Genomic DNA, 17,655 nt, shown 5'->3' with positions numbered 1-17,655 from the left:
TGGCAGATTTTTATTACTTTGCACATTAAGTAGAGTAACAGATAACCTCCATAAAATAGAAGTTAAATATCAGACTAGCTTAGTACAGGGCCTTGCATACTTACTTTTTTTTTTTTGCATATCACTCTTGATGCCATCAGCAATAGATGCCTATCACTTTCATTAGCTTATTACTTTCCCCTGGTATCTATACATTTCTGTTAACCCTGATACAGCAGATTTTTTAGTACCTGACAAAGCTTTACCTAAGATTTCTATACCATGAATGACTAAAGACAAGATTTTGAAATTATAACAAAAACATGAAAAGTAGAATGAGATAAGAATTAAAAGAAAAATTAAATAGTGACCTAAAGGTATAACATCCTGGCCAGGACAGTATTTAAATATATTTTTTTTCCAGTTTGAAGATTAGCTTTTGATTAGCTTTGCTGCCGCAAAGTACCCATGCTCTACCCCTTTGGATTTCTTTGCATATTCTAACAATAAAAATAGTTATTTAGTGTTTCCTGCCCAAAGATGAGATAAGGAGAGTGGTATTGCCCTCAGTTTACTTATGAGGAGCTTACACTACAATTGATTTATCCAATATGTAGTACAAGGCTACATAGTTAAGAATTAGGCCCAGCCTCAGATTCTTGATTGACAAGATAGATGTCTTTATATGTAAATTAAAATAATTTATTAGTTCTCCAAAGTGTTTCTAGATTTCTCTTCTGTTTTGAGCATAGTAATTTAGTCCTTAGCCCTGGTATACCTGCATTAAGTATGGGTCCAGAAATGTGAATTTCCAGAGCATCAGAACCAATGAGAAGCAGACTGAATATGACATTGCTTTATATGGATTAAGTTAAACATAGTACCTTAGGCAGATACACTCTAATAAATGCTTAAGTGTTTGATTCTTGTACCAGTTTTAGCTTCTTTTCCCTACAGAGGTAAAAACATACAAGAAACAAAACCTCTAGCAAAAATAAAATAAAAAAAGCTTTTTTATATTAGCGATTAGAATTTTTGTGCCAATGGAAGTTACAGACTAGTATCCATTTTCCAGGCTTTGCTGAACATGACAAGTGTAAAGGAAATTTTAGGTTTGATTCTGGCTTTTGGAAATTATATGAATGGCGGGAACAGGACCCGAGGTCAAGCTGATGGATTTGGTTTGGAAATACTCCCCAAACTAAAGGATGTCAAAAGCAGAGTAAGTACTCTTTTTTAATTAAAGATAATTTTTCTCAAGTGATCATTTTTTTGTTCCGTCATCTGTCAAAAGTTAATTTTTTCTTATTTCTTTCCATTCTTGCTTGAAAGAGCAAGGCACTTTATACCATTTTCATGCTTTTTTCTCCCCACTTTTCACCTCCTCCTGTCCATGTGCATATTTCCATAATCTCCAATTTCTCCTATTCAGTACCACTAGGATAATTAACTTACATAAGAACTTCTCTGTGTCTCTTTTTCTAGTAGGGACTTAATTACAGTAGGGTAGGGAGAATTGAGAGAGCACAGGCTGCTGAAGTCTTTTCCATTAACTGTCCCCATTCTTTTTTCTTGGTCTTAACTTAAGGTAGCTCTGTGTGAGTAAAAATATTTTAAGAATCAGGTTTAAAAATATCATATCTGTAAAGGTTCAGTATAGTGTATACACTAAGGAATTATACGTAAGGAATATAAATATATAATATACAGGATTTTAATCCTCTTCAAAGAGGTATGTCAGACCCAACAAGATATTTTCAGTCTTTTTTTTTTTTAATTGGCAGTTGAATGGATGTAGGACATGAATTCTGAACAGCGTGCACAAGAAAATGCTCGTAGGTGGCTGTAAATTATTTTGTCAAAAATTGAGAACCACTAGCACATTTTTGATTAGTCATGCTAGGATCAAAGTCAGGCTCAGACAAACTCTGGACACCTTTTGAGATGAGGTTACTTTGTTCCTTATTTCAGTAGGGCGGAGGAGGAGGTGCTAGGTAATCTAGGCAATGGAAACACTGCTCAAAGTCGTTCTTTGCCAAAGCATACCTAGACACCACAGGGATATATGAAGCAGCAAAGAATAGGAAGTATTTTCTGCTGATGCTGGTACAGATTTGGAGGGTGAGAAAAAAACCTGTTCTTTCATGTTCTTCCTCTTTTCCTACGTGAAGTGCTGTCTTGAACTATAAGAAAGCTAGATTTTAAGCTTTTGTTTCCAGTTATGCTTCATGTATGTAGAAATGCGTTTCTGAGACAGGCAATGTCAGGAAAGCAGTATATCTAGGGAGCTTTTTATTTTACTTGTGAATACCATCATTAACAAAGTGTAAAAGCAAGTTTAATGAATTGTTCAGGGATCAGCTGTATTAATGAAAGTTTTTCCAATGGACTTGAGTCCTTTGTCTGCTAAAGACATTGAGGTGCTGGAGCACGTCCAAAGAAGAGCAAAAAGGCTGGTGAAGGGTCTAGAGCACAAGTCTTGTGAGGAGCAGCTGGGGAAACTGGGGCTGTTTAGGCTGGAGAAGAGGAGGCTGAGGGGAGACCTTATCGCTCTCTACAACTACCTGAAAGGAGGTTGTAGTGAGGTGGGTGTTGGTCTCTTCTCCCAAGTAACAATTCATAGGACAAGAGGAAACGACCTCAAGTTGCACCAGGGGAGGTTTAGATGGGATATTAGGAAAAATTTCTTCACTGAAAGGGTTATCAGGCACCGGAACAGGCTGCCCAGGGAAGTGGTGGAGTCGCCATCCCTGGAGGTATCTAAAAGAGGTGTAGATGTGGCGCTTAGGGACATGGTTTAGTGGTGGACTTGGCAGTGTTAGGTTTATGGTTAGACTCGATGATCTTAAAGGTCTTTTGCAACGTAAGTGATTGTATGATTCTGTGATTCTAATTTTTACTTTTCTCTTCATTGCAATGGTTCAGCTGTTCCCTATGACCACTTTTTTTCCAGTCCTACTTCATGGACAAGACACAGTACAAGCTGCAGCTAAACTAGAACCAGGCCAAGTTTCCCAGTACTCAGGTGTTCATTGATTGGCCAGCTGCCATGAAGAAAAATGTAAAACAACTGAGCTTTGCCTGACTTTCTCAGTAGAAGTATTGATTTTAGACTCACTCTTCTATCTAACCATAAACTTGTAAGAATTTAATTATCTCTGGGACTTTCCAATTTGGCTGAATTTAGGCAGCATGTTCCAAAATTATGAGTTATGAAAAGGAGTGACAGATGGACAGTGTAATTGCATAAGACTTGTTCCTTAGCAAAACAAGCTAAAAAATTACAGTATTTACAGTTTCCTGGTAGCCAAAATAAATGTATTATTAGTTTAGACTAGTCTCCAAAATGCATAAAAACTCAAAGGGGCCAGCTGCTACAGGCAGATGCAAAACCTCAGAGAAAATTGGTAAACCGTATCTGCAAGAAAGCAGAATGCAGGGTGTTGTATATTTGAACACTAAGGTATCCTTCCCGTGTCTCGTTATTCCCTTTTTGGGAATTGCCAGCAAGCAATATTACATCTCGGCAAGCTGAATTCCAGGAGCTGAGGTAAAGAGTCAATGTTAAGTATCTCCTAGTCCACATAAAAGTAATTTGTTGTCACATGAGCCTAGAAAGTTACTTGATACAGAGATATTTTTTTTAAATGTAGCTCGCCACTTCAAAATCTCTGTGTTTTGTCTTCTGCAAGTACTCTTTAAACCAAAGTAATAGGTTTGATAGTTTGGCGTATAGAAAATAGAATAACAGGTGTATTTTAATCTAAAAAGGCAATCAAATGTTCTTAAGTCACTTCAGTTCCTTTTTGTCACATGACCTGCCAGCAATGTCTTCTAAAACTGTTAGACAAGCAGAGTGGCTTTGTCTGCATGACAGAATGACTCGCTTACTTAAGAATTTTGCTGGTGTATGATATTAATAAAATATAATGTGCTGCAGGCTCTACTATAGGCGAGGCAGCTCTGTACAGGAAGTCAGACATTGTTCACATAGAAGTGTTTGTCCTGATACCTGTCAATGTACAATATGAAAACACATCCAAAAAACCTTCAGACATTCCAGATATAGTTCCCTATATTATGATTCTTTTATGTTGTTGAACAGTACTGTGTCACTTATAAGTCACAACTTTATGCTTTTCCTTTAGTTCATCTGGCCTATGCTGACCCAATGACACGTAACAAAATAAAACGATGATGTGTACAGTTGTTGTATGCAGGACCAATGAAATGGTGATTCCACAAAGAGGTGTTAAAATTCATATTTATAAGGCAACAGGGCATGAAATATACTTATTAGGTAAATGCTGACTGGTTTTATATTTGGAGTAAAATATGAAGAATATCTATGCCTCTTTCAGGTCTTCATTACAGATGAATTGAGACTAGAGGAATCAAATTCAGTTCACCTTAATGTATGAGGTGACTGTAATATTTCGTTAATATTCTATTCAAGAATAACATTATTAATATTATTATTCAAGTTAATATTATTATTCAGTAATGCCTTGTATTATTAAAAAAAGATACAGGGACATCTTCTCCCAGTGCATGTTTTCTTACCGGGTATTCAGAACCAAAAGAAGCTCTAGGTCTTGTGGTGGTATGATCAAGCCTATGTTATTAAAGATTGATTTTTTGGTCAGTAATGCTAGGGCTGAATATATTGGGAGTCCTATTTCTCACAGCCATATAAAATAATAATATATTTATTTTGAAATAGAGTAAATTTTCACTCACTTGAAACAGTGTTAATCACACACATTTTTAATAATATATTTATTTTTTCCTAGGATAGTGGTATTAATCTTGTGGATTATGTCGTCATATATTACCTACGCCATTGTGATAAGGTAAAAGATTAATTTGCTGTATCAGCGTCTACAAAAGTAGGTTTCTTTTGGAGATTGTAAAAGTGTTTGTATTAGCTTTTTTAAAATTTGAACACCATAACTATGACGGGAAAATAAAATCAATTTCTTTTGCTTTCTTATAATAGTTGTGGACCTCAATAGGTCTGAAATTTGGTATAGGTTTTATGATGAGGCTTTGGAAAATGTTACCTTAACTGTTGAACTAACCACTACAGGCAATTGCCTGTGACTGTTGCAGACTGGACAGGTGGTCACTCCAGTCCTGTCTTCTTACATCCTGGTTACTGTAACGTTGTAAATCTTGTTCTGATGTGGTAATAATGGAAGACAGAAGCATGATTTCTCTTTTATGACAGAATGCAAGGACAGGTTGGTATTTTAAGATGAGGATGAAGTTAGAGGTTGAAAATGTGCGAAGAGGTGTGGCTGCTGCTTTGAGTGAGTTACATTTATGAGGCTTTTTGATAGATATCAGCAGTGCCCAAAGTTTTGGAGTGGAAAATTTGAACTATTGTCTTGTAAATTAAAATGTCGCTATTAATTGGTTAAACTATGTAATTGCATGATTTTTGAGATTAAGAAGATGCCTTTACCTAATCTTTGAATCTAAGACTAGTGTAATTTTTCATGGCCTTATGTCTGGTTGAATACAAACAATACTTTGTTTTGTTTTGTTTTTCTTTTTTCTTCTTTTTTTTTTCCTTTTTTAATTCTTATGTAAGGATGTTGAATTGATGAGTTAGTAGTCATGAGTATTTTTTCCAGGACTAAGAATAAATTAAGTGAAGTCTAAAGTAAGTGAAGACATTACCCTGCCCATGGCATGGGGCTTGGACTAGATGGTCTAAAGGTCCCCTTCCAACCCAAACCATTCTGTGATTCTATGGTCTCTAACGCTGGAGGGTCTGTATGTCAGGACCCTGTGGAACAGCTCCTGGGGCTGAGCTGTAGAGGAGATAAAAAACTGGCAGATATGTAGATCTGTACTTGCTTTCCTTTTTTTTTCTTTTTTTCCCCTTTTTTTTTTCCTTTTTTTGAGCACGGAAATGAAGTGTCATTACTTTAACCTAAGTACCCGTCTTATAAAAAGCCTCATGACAAAAGCAACTTTGTCTAGCCTGTAATGTTTCTCAGTTCTCAGGGTATTGACATATATATTCTTTTCTTCTTTTTTAATAATGCTGAAGCTAATGCTTTCTAATTAATGTATTTAATATTTCTGCAAACTTTCTACTATACTGACATTTTACTTCAGGGAATTGTGTAAAACAAAACAGTTTATTCTCCTTAGGAGGAAATGGACACAGTGTAAATGTAATCCATTGTACTTTCTTTCTGCCCGCCGAATGTTCATATCTTTATAATAATATTACTTTTTCCTTGTTCACAAAACAATTAGTTCTCCAACCTATGAGTTTTACTTTATTACAGATGGAAATCTGTGCACAGGTAGTATTTTAAATTCACTAGTATATGCTTATACACAGCAATGTCATGTTAATACCATTTATATACTTTACTTGTTAAAGTTCCATTGGAGATATTGCTTTGAACCTTGTGCAGTTTTTTTGTTTTGGTTTGGTTTACTTCTGATTTTTTTTTTTTACTGTGCTAATAATAAGGTATATACTTAGGAGTTCCATACAGACGTTAACCCATGTGATTTATTTAGCCACATAAACCTTCAACTGTATATTTTTATCTGTATAAAATACTTCAGGCAATATATAAATATTGGTTTCAATTTATGCTTTGTGTATATTTAATGAATCGGGAGAGTGAAACCACAAGCTTTTGGCATAAGATCACTTGTTGCATTAAAATAGGCATTCATGTTATCTGTTTTTAAGAAACTTCTAATCCCTTATCTAAACCTTTATTGATATAAAATGAACTGAAATGTTGTGAGCTCAATGTTGTTTCATAGTTTAAATTGAGCACAGTTTGCTTTACAACATCTAAAAGGAAGTTTCAATACTCAGAATGGTCAGGATTTCATCTTGAATGATATATATGTTGTTTTAGCAAGAATGATTTAATATACATTATTTTTGCAGTTTTATAATAGAGTTTCATAGATGATGTTTCAAGAAAAGAAATTTATTTCACTGCAAATGCATTCAATTTTCATAGTGGCCTGTTTGTTTGTTTGTTTGTTTAGGAAGCAGGAACAGACAAGAGTATTTTTCCTTTACCAGAACCACAGGATTTTTTCCAGGCCTCCCAAGTTAAGTTTGAAGACCTAATAAAAGACTTAAGGAAACTGAAGAGAGATCTAGAAGGTAACTGGGAACTTTCACATTTGTTCTGCTAACAACAAAGTGCCATTTAAAATGTGACCTTTATGAGGTTTTCTTATTGCTAATTAGGTTTATAGTGTTGATTCATTTAGAGTTTTTACACTGTGGCACAAATTACTCACTTAAATTAGAAAGAAAAAAAAATCAAACTCATGACTTAATAAAAATGAAAGTAAAGATACTGAAAACTAATTTTCCCTTTTACAATCGAAAGGCCTCTAAAGAAATCTTTCTGAAATTTTCTTTAGTTATGTGTGAATTTTCCTCTGGCTTCTCCAGAACTACAGTGTTTAACTGTAGATATCTGTTAGTTCCATAACATAAATACTTTCTTCAGTACTTGTATAACAACAATTTAACAGCTACAAGAAAGACTTGAATACTATTAATGTAGAAATAAAACACAGCTTGCCAAGGCACAGCAAAGGGAAATGGAAAGCTCCGGTTCAAAATATTTTCACCCTGGGACATAAAATAAACATTTAAAAATGTTTATTGTAAAGAGGGGCTTAGAAACCCAACTCATCTATCAATCAAGGTACTGAGTGGAAATAAAGTAGGAAGGGTTGCTCTCTAAGTGTTCCAAGCAGTTTCATTTTTATTTTGTGCTTCATATGGCTTTCAAAATAATTCCAGCAAATGATGACTGAATATTTTAAGCTGTCTTTTTTGTTAAGGAAAAGTTGCTACTTTTACTGAAGTAGTTTTGTGTAGAAAATGGAGTTTAGGGAGAGAATCTGCATAAAAGCCTATAAAAGCTTCTCCATTTACATTTATATCTCTGCATCAAAATGGAAGTCCTCTTAGAATCAGTGTTGAACAAGATGATTGGTTTATTTTTTTTCAATGTAAGGCAATGAAAACCGTTACAAAATAATTTATCCTTACAGTTAGAAATTGCTGGATTAGGTCACTGCCATCTTTAGGATAGTTTCAAAGGTTAACAGTGGTAGGAAAGTATCAGTTGTTGTTTGTTCGACCCGGGCATAAGTGAGTGCTCTATCTCCTCTCATCGCTTGGCCCTGTAAACCCCTTGGCCTGCCCTCTTTTGGGCTAGTTTGTGCAGAAACATGATCTGTGTTTGATCTTGTACTTTTTCAGCATGTAGTCCTGCTGTCATGTATCTTAGTCTTGCAGGATCTGCAGAGGCTGTGACATTCACATCATATTTGTTCTGCACTGCAAAGACACAGACAGCAAGTAGGAAAAGCTAAACACTTTAAAAAACTCTTAAAATAAAAACTGCAGCTTTCTTTTAATCACTGATTTTTATTTGCTAAAACACTTTCTTAGGTATTTATAGAAAATCTAGAAAAATTGTTATGTTGAGGTTGTTTTCATAATTCTTCTTTGTAAAGATGTATTTGAAACCCATCCAAACCAATTAACATATAAAGTTAGTGACAGCAAAGATTTGAAACAAAAAAGGTTGTGGAAATATTTTCAGATGTTGGTATTTTATCACTCACAAATATGCAGCAGAATTCTAACAAGCATTCCTGTGATTAGTTTCTCTTATATTTAAACAAAGAAACAATCACTCATGTAAAAATGTTGTATCTCCTTCAAACATTCCCTTTCAAATTTTTTTCTTCAGATAATGCTGTAGGTTTTTTTTAAATCAAAATTTTAATTGAAGAGGTTATAATTTTAACACGTACAACAAAGATTTGATGAGTCTCTGTAGTTTATTGTAGCCATTAAAAAGTTGTGGCTGCTGGCAGAATACCAGTGAAAGTCTAAAGCTGAAACAGATGTGAGTAGCAGAAACCAAGTCCAGAGAAGCGTCGGGCCCAGCTATCCAGACAGGCGCGGCCCTTCAGATGTAAATAATTTGCACAATATTAACTGGGGCTGCCTGCGTTATAGGGTACATTGGATTTATTTCACAGTTTGGTTGGCTAAGGTAGTCTTAAGAAGATTACCTTGGAAGTGGGATGAGACAAAGGTAATAAATGAAAGAGGAGTTTTCTTGTGTGCCGTTAGGGAACGAACTAATGTTCCTGTTAGTGACTTACTTTTTTTCTGAAATTTGTACAGAATGATTAAAAAAAAAAAGATAAATATCACCTCTTGTGCCTGAAATGGCAATTTTGATAGACACTTTTCATAATAGTTGTCATTTAGTATTTAAAAATATTTTTTACTAGTTTATCAAGGCATTGATTTATCTTTCTATCATGGATATTAACATAGGAAAGATTGAGTTATCATGAGTGGCATGTCTTAATGGTGTAAACCTCTGGTTTGAAATACCTAGACATTGTGGAACCAAAAGTTCAAATCTAGATGGAGCACAAACCCTTTCATCCTTTTCAGGTAAACAGATTGAGTTCCATACAATTTGCTATTTTGAAGTCTTTCAGATTAGACTTTAAAGGGACAGACTAACTTTAGTCTAAAGGGATTAGACTAAAGTTTGGCTCAAAAATTCAAACAAATTTTTGGAGAACCTTAATCCAACAGGTTTTTAACACATATTCCTGAAAGAACTTTGTAATCATGAGCATTTTTTAGGTTAAAAAGAATGATAAACAAAAATATGCATTTAATATAGGCTTCTAGGGGGAAAGAAGTGCAAAAGAATGCAATATTAAATAGATGAAAATTGTAGAATGAAATCTGGTTCCACTTTAAAATCACAGGAAAAAGATATGTTTTCTGTAAGCTCAGGTTTTCACTCCAGGTCTGTACAGTCAGTGTATTTCTAAGGTTTTCAAATATTAGATAGTAGCATAAGCAGATACATTTATGCATTTAACAGGTATTAGCTTTCCAGTTAATCTTTATATTTATGGAAAAAATATTTTGCTTTGCATCAATATTTTGAGATTGTAAGATATCTTATTCCTTGCCTAGGGCAATGTTTTCGACTTTTTACTTTCCCTATGACTAAACATGATTTCCCTTCTAGTCTGGACAATGCCACTTGATTGGTATTCTTCTGGAATAAGCACAGAATGTTTGAAATGTGTAATCATAAGAAGATTTTTAGAAAGAAAGCCACTTTATCGAAGTATGATAGACTTGTATAGGTTTTACCATGAACCTTTTATTCATCTCTCTCCAAAGTTGAACAATCTTAATTATTCAAAATTAGTTGCACTGTAGATTGTTTCCATCTGTCACACTCATTGCTTTTCTTTGCAATACAGTTTGTAAAGTTTTAAAAAGCTGCTCCATTAGTCAAAAGAAAGGAATATTAGATTCCTTCTATCATTTACTGTAATGTTCATTATAACTTTTCAGTATTCTTGACCTTAACATTTGAAAGAGCAAAGGTATTTATTGAAAGGTTAAAAATGGAAACCAAGGTATGTCCAGGCTCAATACTTTCAAGAGTCACACTTTTATTTCTCATCATTAATTAAATTTCCTATGAGACTGTAACATTCTAATCCCATTGAAAATGCACATACCTTTTGCTTTTGCCTTCTTTCATAGCCACCAGTAGAGTTATTAGTTGCCATTTTCATGCTAATATTTTTTCAGTACTGTATATATGTTTTAAATTTTTACTAACTTAACTGAGTATGTATGTGTATATATGTGGGTGATTACACACACATACATGACTGAAAGGAGGTAATTTAATCTAAAATAGAAACAAGACTTCATGGATCAGCTACCTATGATAATCAGTTGGATTTCAGTATTCCAGGAGACATGGTTTCAAACTGGGGACCTCTTAACCTAATTGTTGACAGATCTGTATCTTGCATAAGGATGTTACCCCCAACTTTTCCACATTTTAGTAGTGGAACTTCATCAAAACTTCAGCTTATGGCAACTCCATCTTGTAAAATTGTGTAATCTGTACAAAAAGATTAAAAGGGAATCAAGTAAAACTGTGCATGCAAAGTTGAGAAATGACAATGTTACATTGGCTGTTTTCACATTTTTTTTTATACAGAAGCATTACAAGTATCTTAAAATCATAGAAAAATGCAGGTTGGTTGGTTGGAAGGTACCTCTGGAGGTCCTGTGGTCCAAAGCCTTTAAGGAGGACTAACTTCATATTTAGATCAGGTTGTACAGGGCCTTAGCTCAGTTTTGAACCTAAGGATGGAAATTCCAACACCTCTCTGGGCACCTGTTCCAGTGCTGAATCACTGTCTTGAATATTTTTCCTTATCCCATGTGAGGATTTCCTGTGATGCAACTTGTGACTATTGTTCCTTTTCCTTTAGGTGTGCATTTCTGAGAAAAGTCTGGCTCCATCTTCTCTATAGCTATTTGTTAGATAGTTGAAGTGAAAAACTAGATCCCCAGTTAGCTTTCTCTTCACCAGGCTGAACATACCTCGCTTCCTTTGCCTCTTCTTCAAGTGCTTCATTTTATTTTTATTCTCAAATAGCACAACAATGTATACTTTCTTTTTCAGATATGAATATGTGTGTATATATATTCATATATATATATATACATATTCTTTTTCATAGAAACAGATCCAGTGGACTGGATGTGACTAGCATGGTGTTGCAGTGCCAATACCAGCATCATAGCTAATTAACCCTGCCTCTTAGCATGGTTGACTAGACCAGATTAAACTGTTGCGTCTACATTACTCTCATTCAGTGCCTCCTCAGGGAGCTCTGTATCACATTGTACTGCAAAGTGGATATGTGTTACAAAATAAAGACAGGAATGGAAGCGAATTTAGAAATGAGAAATGGATAGAAATTGGAAAGGGTCACTCATTCTTGATTTTTGCAGCCACTGTAAACAGAGACAAGGAGGAAGCTGCAAAAAGAAAAAAATAATCAGTTCATGCTCATTTACGACTAAAACTCTCTGATTTTCCAGATTTAAAACACTGAACAACATCTGTTTTTATCAAGGATTATATAAGGGAATATATTTATCAATAGGAAAATATGCAAAAGCAGAAAAGTTTAATCAGTATTATTCATAAGAAGTTAATTTAAAGTTCTTAAATGTGTGTGTTCCCATCAGAGTCCCCAAACTGAGTTAAAGGTTTTTGCAGTAAAATGTCCACTAATTAACTATAAACGCATTTTTGTTCTAGAGATTAATTGATGTTTTCAATTCATAAATTGAGGCATTTTCAGCTTTTGTTGGATATCTATGTAAACACAGATGGAGAAATTAACTGAATGTGTTGTTATTTATTCAGGTGGAATTATGTATTAAGGTCCTACATAACATGGCCTTAGATAAAGTCTGTTTTATGGAACAGAGTTTTAGTATAATCATGATACAATAATTACCAATAGGCCAACGATTAGAATGTTGAGAGGTTGTGTCTTTTGTTTGATTTGCTTTATAGACAGTAAGGTTACTGGATCACATAATGAAAATTCTAAATATTATATCAGTTTGAGTGTTAACTTTCTAAATAATTTGTTGGGTCAATAGATATTTCCAAGTAAAAGGTGATTGTTTATTCACTACAGGAGGATAGTATTCAAAAAAGTATCCAAGGCCCTTTTCTAAAATATTTTCAACCAGTTGAAGCCTTAGTCTAATTTAAATGAAATGTTTTAAGTCAATTTAAAAGTGGGGTTTAGACATCTGAGTCACATACATGTTCTAGAAAAATTTTCCCAGCAGGAGCAGAGAAGTTGTATGATACTTTCCAGGAACTAGTCACTTCAATATTCTTTATGTTAATTATATTTTTAAAATTAACCTTAAAATTTTGGAAGTGCAGGCAAATAGAACTTTGAACTGGGTGGTGGAACATGAGGAGCCAAATAGGTGCATTTGTTATTTCTTTAGACATTAGCATAAATGGAGCGTGTTGTTTTGTACCTGGTGAATATTGCTACATTTTTGCACTGTCCAACATTTACATGATATATTTTGAGGCAATGCAGCATGGTGTAAGGAAAAGAGACAGCTTCATACAGGAAAAGTTATTTTGTTTTCAAGAGTTGACAAAATGACACTCTTTTCTTTCTCAGAGTTTTCTGACCACTTTTTGAATAGTCTTTTGCCTCAGCAGGACGAGATGTATTTCAGTTTGTTTTGATTTGGCAAAGATACAACACAGGCATTAAAAAACACATTTTGTATATGTGCATTGGATTCTATTTTACAATAAAACTAACGTTTTGACAGTGTTCCACTAGTAATGTTCATATGTGAATACATTAAGTGGAAATTTTCCTAAGTGGATCATTTCTTAAAATTCCATTAGATTTTCTAGTTTTTGATAATAGAGAATAGTATGGAATGGTTTTAATAAGATTCAGAAATATAATAGAGGAGCAAAGCAATGATGTTTTAGAAGAGTTTATTCCCTGGAAGCAGATGTCTGCATGTGTGCACAAAGGCAATGGAGAAAGCTTTCTGTTCGTTAAACAATGGCATGCTGTTAATTTTTTCTTTTATATTTTTTTCTTTGGCTAAAGAATCCTCAGCAATTTCTTGTTAAAAATCATTCTGCAAATGTTAAGATTCTAAAACGGATCTTGGAAATACCAGTTACGTTTTTTGTGCACTTTTCAGTGTTCCCTTTTATATAAATAAATAAGTGTGTGTGTGTGTGTGTTAAGCATTAGTTACATAACTATGTAGTATACATCTGGGAACAGGAGGAATATTGTCCCTGTCAATGTGTATGATGGATAATGAATGATGTAGTTTGGAGAGTGTGTAATACTAGCGTTGGGAGGAACAGTGACTTCATATTTATGGACCTCATCAGCTTTTCCTCTTTGAGGGAGTATGAAGTAAACGAAAAGGCAGATTTCTGCTAGAATTGAGGTAGTCGCTTATGTATTTACTGCCAATGATCAAAGATTAAAAGTACATTAATTCAGACAGTGGGATGCAAATTAGTAGTAGTGAGGCCAATTAGCACTTTGAGAAGTGTTCCTGCTAATATTGTAGGTAGTTTATGAATTCACATGATTTTTAAATCTAAGCAGGATGCTCTAGCTGAACCAAAGCCATAAACTTGGTAGAAGAATTAATTAGGTGGAACTTTATGATCTGTCTTGCACAGAAAATCAGAGATCCAGCAGTCCAGAGGGAAACAGGAGATCACTTCTCCAGCCTCTACAATTTCAGCTCATAAACATACTGTTTCAGCCATTGCCTAGCAATTCTCATCTATCTGATCCCTTGTTCACTATGCTAAGTACTTATGTATTTGTGTGTTTGAAAGGTCTTTTCTTTCCCTGGCACTGTAAAAATCTTAGCTCATCTGATTAAAAATATTATTATTGCTTCTTAAAAATTTTGTCTTCTTCTAAATAAGCCAGACAAGACTCTTCAATTTCAAAAGACTCATTTTTTGTACTGTTCAGAAAGGAGGGAAATGTTCTGATTTCTCAGCGGGTTCTGCTAGCACACATTTCTACGCTCCTGACAGATCTTAATGATGTGCGGAGGTCTATATGTTTGGATCTTGACACTAAACCAAAACTTCTACTAATAATGTGTGCTGGAATCACTTAAGGAATCTTACAAAAACTTGACTGGAAAACTATGAGGGTTTAGTCATTATATTCATTTATATGTACTGTTCAGTCCCTTGCAGTATGCTTCTCTGCTGAGGGGTGCGCTGAATGTAAACTACCATTTCAGAGAGAATACATTAACCAGAGTCTCAGATATGTTGCCATGGTGTGAAAAATATTTAGTTTTACTAGCTATCTTTGTTCATTTTGTTAAGTGTATTCTTAGGAAAGAATCTTAACAGAAAGGTTTTAAAATTATTTGTATAAAATGTTGATACCCTTTGACAAAAAAAGGAGCAACAGAAATTTTTCTTCTAGGTTAGTTGAAACTAATATAGACCTGACAGTTCCTCTGCATGCCATTACATACTGTAAAAGTTCAAAATGTTGTTAAACTTTAAAGAAACAAACAAAAACCCCTCACAAATCTTAAATCTGAAAGACAAAGCTGGCATATCTGATCAAACTTGTGAGAATTGTCAAGAAGTCTGACTCTGGGCTTCCATTAAAAGTCCAATAGAACAGGTGAACTTTACAGGGTGTTTTGTATGCCGCTAATTCAATTATTTGACTTTCCACAGCTTAGGACTTACCACTGAAATGTTTTTCTGTCTCATTTATATGTGAGAGCTTGAGCACCTGAACAGATATTTGTTTCTGTGTGTCATGAGGAAAATATATTTCAAACAAATATTGGACTGTTTAAAGTTTTATGTATTAGCTTCTATCCCATGAAATGGCTTTTTAAGAAAACTGAATTATTAATGAGTGATGAAAATAATTGTACATAGAAGCACATTTTTTCTTCTAAATTAGCTGAAAATAACTTCATAGAACAGTAACTATGCAAGCGATTAATAGGTTAGAATGGTGTACTTAGTTTTATGTGCGCTAACGCTTTTTTGCATTAAATTGTTGACCTTTATTTAACACAATAAAAACAAAGCTTGAGAATAGAGTACCACCACAATTTGATCCTGTTCTACGTTTTCCTCAGATACTTTTGTCTTAGAAAACCTCACACCCCACTTCATGGCATTTCCCACTCTATTTGGTTCAAAGGCTTCTGTATTAGTCAACCCAGCTCTGGCTAGGGTGTTAGAGCTTGAACCTTTGTGTGTTGCTATCATTGAGATGTGTACTGATTGTAAGTGTATGTCCAAAAACGCAAATAAAGTACTGTCTCTGAAACTTTTCTGGGTCAGTAGCAGCATAACCACTTGCAGTTAGAAGTTGTCAAAATTCTTATACTGTACTCTGAAGGAATCAAGATAAATCTCTTCCCTTCTTCTCCACATTTATTTAAAATTCTATCTGAAAAGAAACATTTACTTGCAAGGTTATAAATAAGCACAAGAGCTGTAGATGGCACAGATATAATAGACTGTAATAAAGCTAACATTCTTATGTGCATACCTGCAGTAAATATGTATCTAAGTTGCATGTAATAACAAGAGAATATAACCAAATCCTGCAACAGTGTCCAACGGGTAAACATGCTTCTCTCTAAATTTTTGTTTAACTTAGAAAGTTGTTTGCAAGTAAGAAAATGTAATAAAGCAAAACCAAACTAACTAAATCATGAGGAAGTTATATAGCACTTGCTGAATAATTTAAATTTATACATTTTATCTGAAGTTTATTAGATTCTCATTTAGGTATATAGGCCCAAGTAGTGTAACAGGCTTCTGCACTGTAAAAAATCATGGATCCTCTCATACAGAAATTTGAGGTTATTTAGTGCTACATTGAATTCATTTGTGGTATGGTTTCCAATCCCCTTTGAAACAGAAAAGGTAAGGGTTCTAAATAAGAATTGTCAAATAGTAACCCTCCTGTCAAATATAAGCCTGCATTATAACAAGAAAATAAAATAGCAAGCTTGGCAGTATAACCTGCTAGGCTCTGAACAGACAAGAGGAGGTGGGGGCGTGCGTTTAGCAACTTTCATAGTGGCATAACTCATGGGGGATAGTGTCAGTGACAGGTTTATAGGAATTCATGGTGTTGATACTTGGTTTCACTGTCAGGATGATTCCTGTAAATGCTACTGGTGGGTTCTGGTGAGTAAATAGTTAGTAATTTACTGTTATCATCATTAAACTATTTCTGGGTTTGCGTTTACTTTAAAAATGGTGCTTAAAATATTCCAAATCCTGTCTGATTGACACTGAAATGCTCTTTACGTGAAAGTTTGTTTATGGGCAGTGATTCTTTTGACAGATTTACAAGTGTCTGTGGAGTTTTAAAAGACTATTGCCCAACAGACATTAAGTGAGAGACATTCTATTTTGTAAATATTTTCACTTATATTGGGGATTTTTAAAGAACTTTCTGAGCCAAGTACTGCATTAAATCTGAAGACAGTGGCAAACTGATAATCAGCAGTTTCCAGCTTTGTTTTAATGTTTTGCTAATGGTTTCCATTTCTGTGGCCAAGATTTGCAGTGGGTGAAGCATGATGTACATCCAACAATTTGTAAGGGCTTTCAAATACTATTGCATACTTGTATTTTCTTTTTTTGCAATAGCTCATTTAGAAATAAACAGTTTTCAAAGTAGCATATTACTTTTAATTTCACTAACATATAATGCATACCAAGAAAACGAACCAGAAGTTTATTACAGTAATGGAGAATTTGCATCTGTTTGAACTCAGTAGTGATGAAACAGGTTATTTATTTTGGAATGAGATGGTGAGAGGAGAAGTGTACACGTGGTGTGCTAGCTGTCAGATTCCTCAGAATTCCTTCAGATTCCTAAATTTCAGAAATATTTTTTTCCAGAAAGAAGCTATTCAGAATTTATTTCAAAGAAAGAATGTATAATAGGATCCTTTACCTCAGAATCATTGTAATACAAACCTTGCTAAAATAATTTTATTTTAAAAAGGAAAGGGTTTCTATTATAGTAAATGTGAGAACAAAATATAAAAAACTCATGTCATGTTCCCTCAAATATGTTATAGCATTTTCAGCAAAGAAAATCAGAGCAACTGATGGAACAGGACTTTTCAGTTTTAATTTTTTTATGTAATGTTTTGCATGACTTGGTAATTTATTTTTTTTTTAA

At 34.1% G+C, this 17,655-nt stretch overlaps 1 protein-coding gene across 1 annotated transcript in view; it reads left to right on the top strand.

Annotated features, from left to right (window-relative positions):
- Window positions 1-17,655, top strand: part of FMN1 (formin 1) — a 146,304-nt gene that overhangs the window by 81,362 nt on the left and 47,287 nt on the right. The window contains exons 10-12 of the mRNA XM_075030390.1: window positions 1,055-1,201; window positions 4,773-4,832; window positions 7,015-7,135. Of these exons, the coding sequence (XP_074886491.1) occupies window positions 1,055-1,201; window positions 4,773-4,832; window positions 7,015-7,135 (328 nt within the window). The remainder of the gene's footprint in view (window positions 1-1,054; window positions 1,202-4,772; window positions 4,833-7,014; window positions 7,136-17,655) is intronic.

This window comes from Buteo buteo, chromosome 6, assembly GCF_964188355.1.
Source record: "Buteo buteo chromosome 6, bButBut1.hap1.1, whole genome shotgun sequence".
NCBI lineage: Eukaryota > Metazoa > Chordata > Aves > Accipitriformes > Accipitridae > Buteo > Buteo buteo.
The sequence above is the reverse complement of the archived record's forward strand: the minus strand, read 5'-3'. Positions and strand labels throughout refer to the sequence as shown.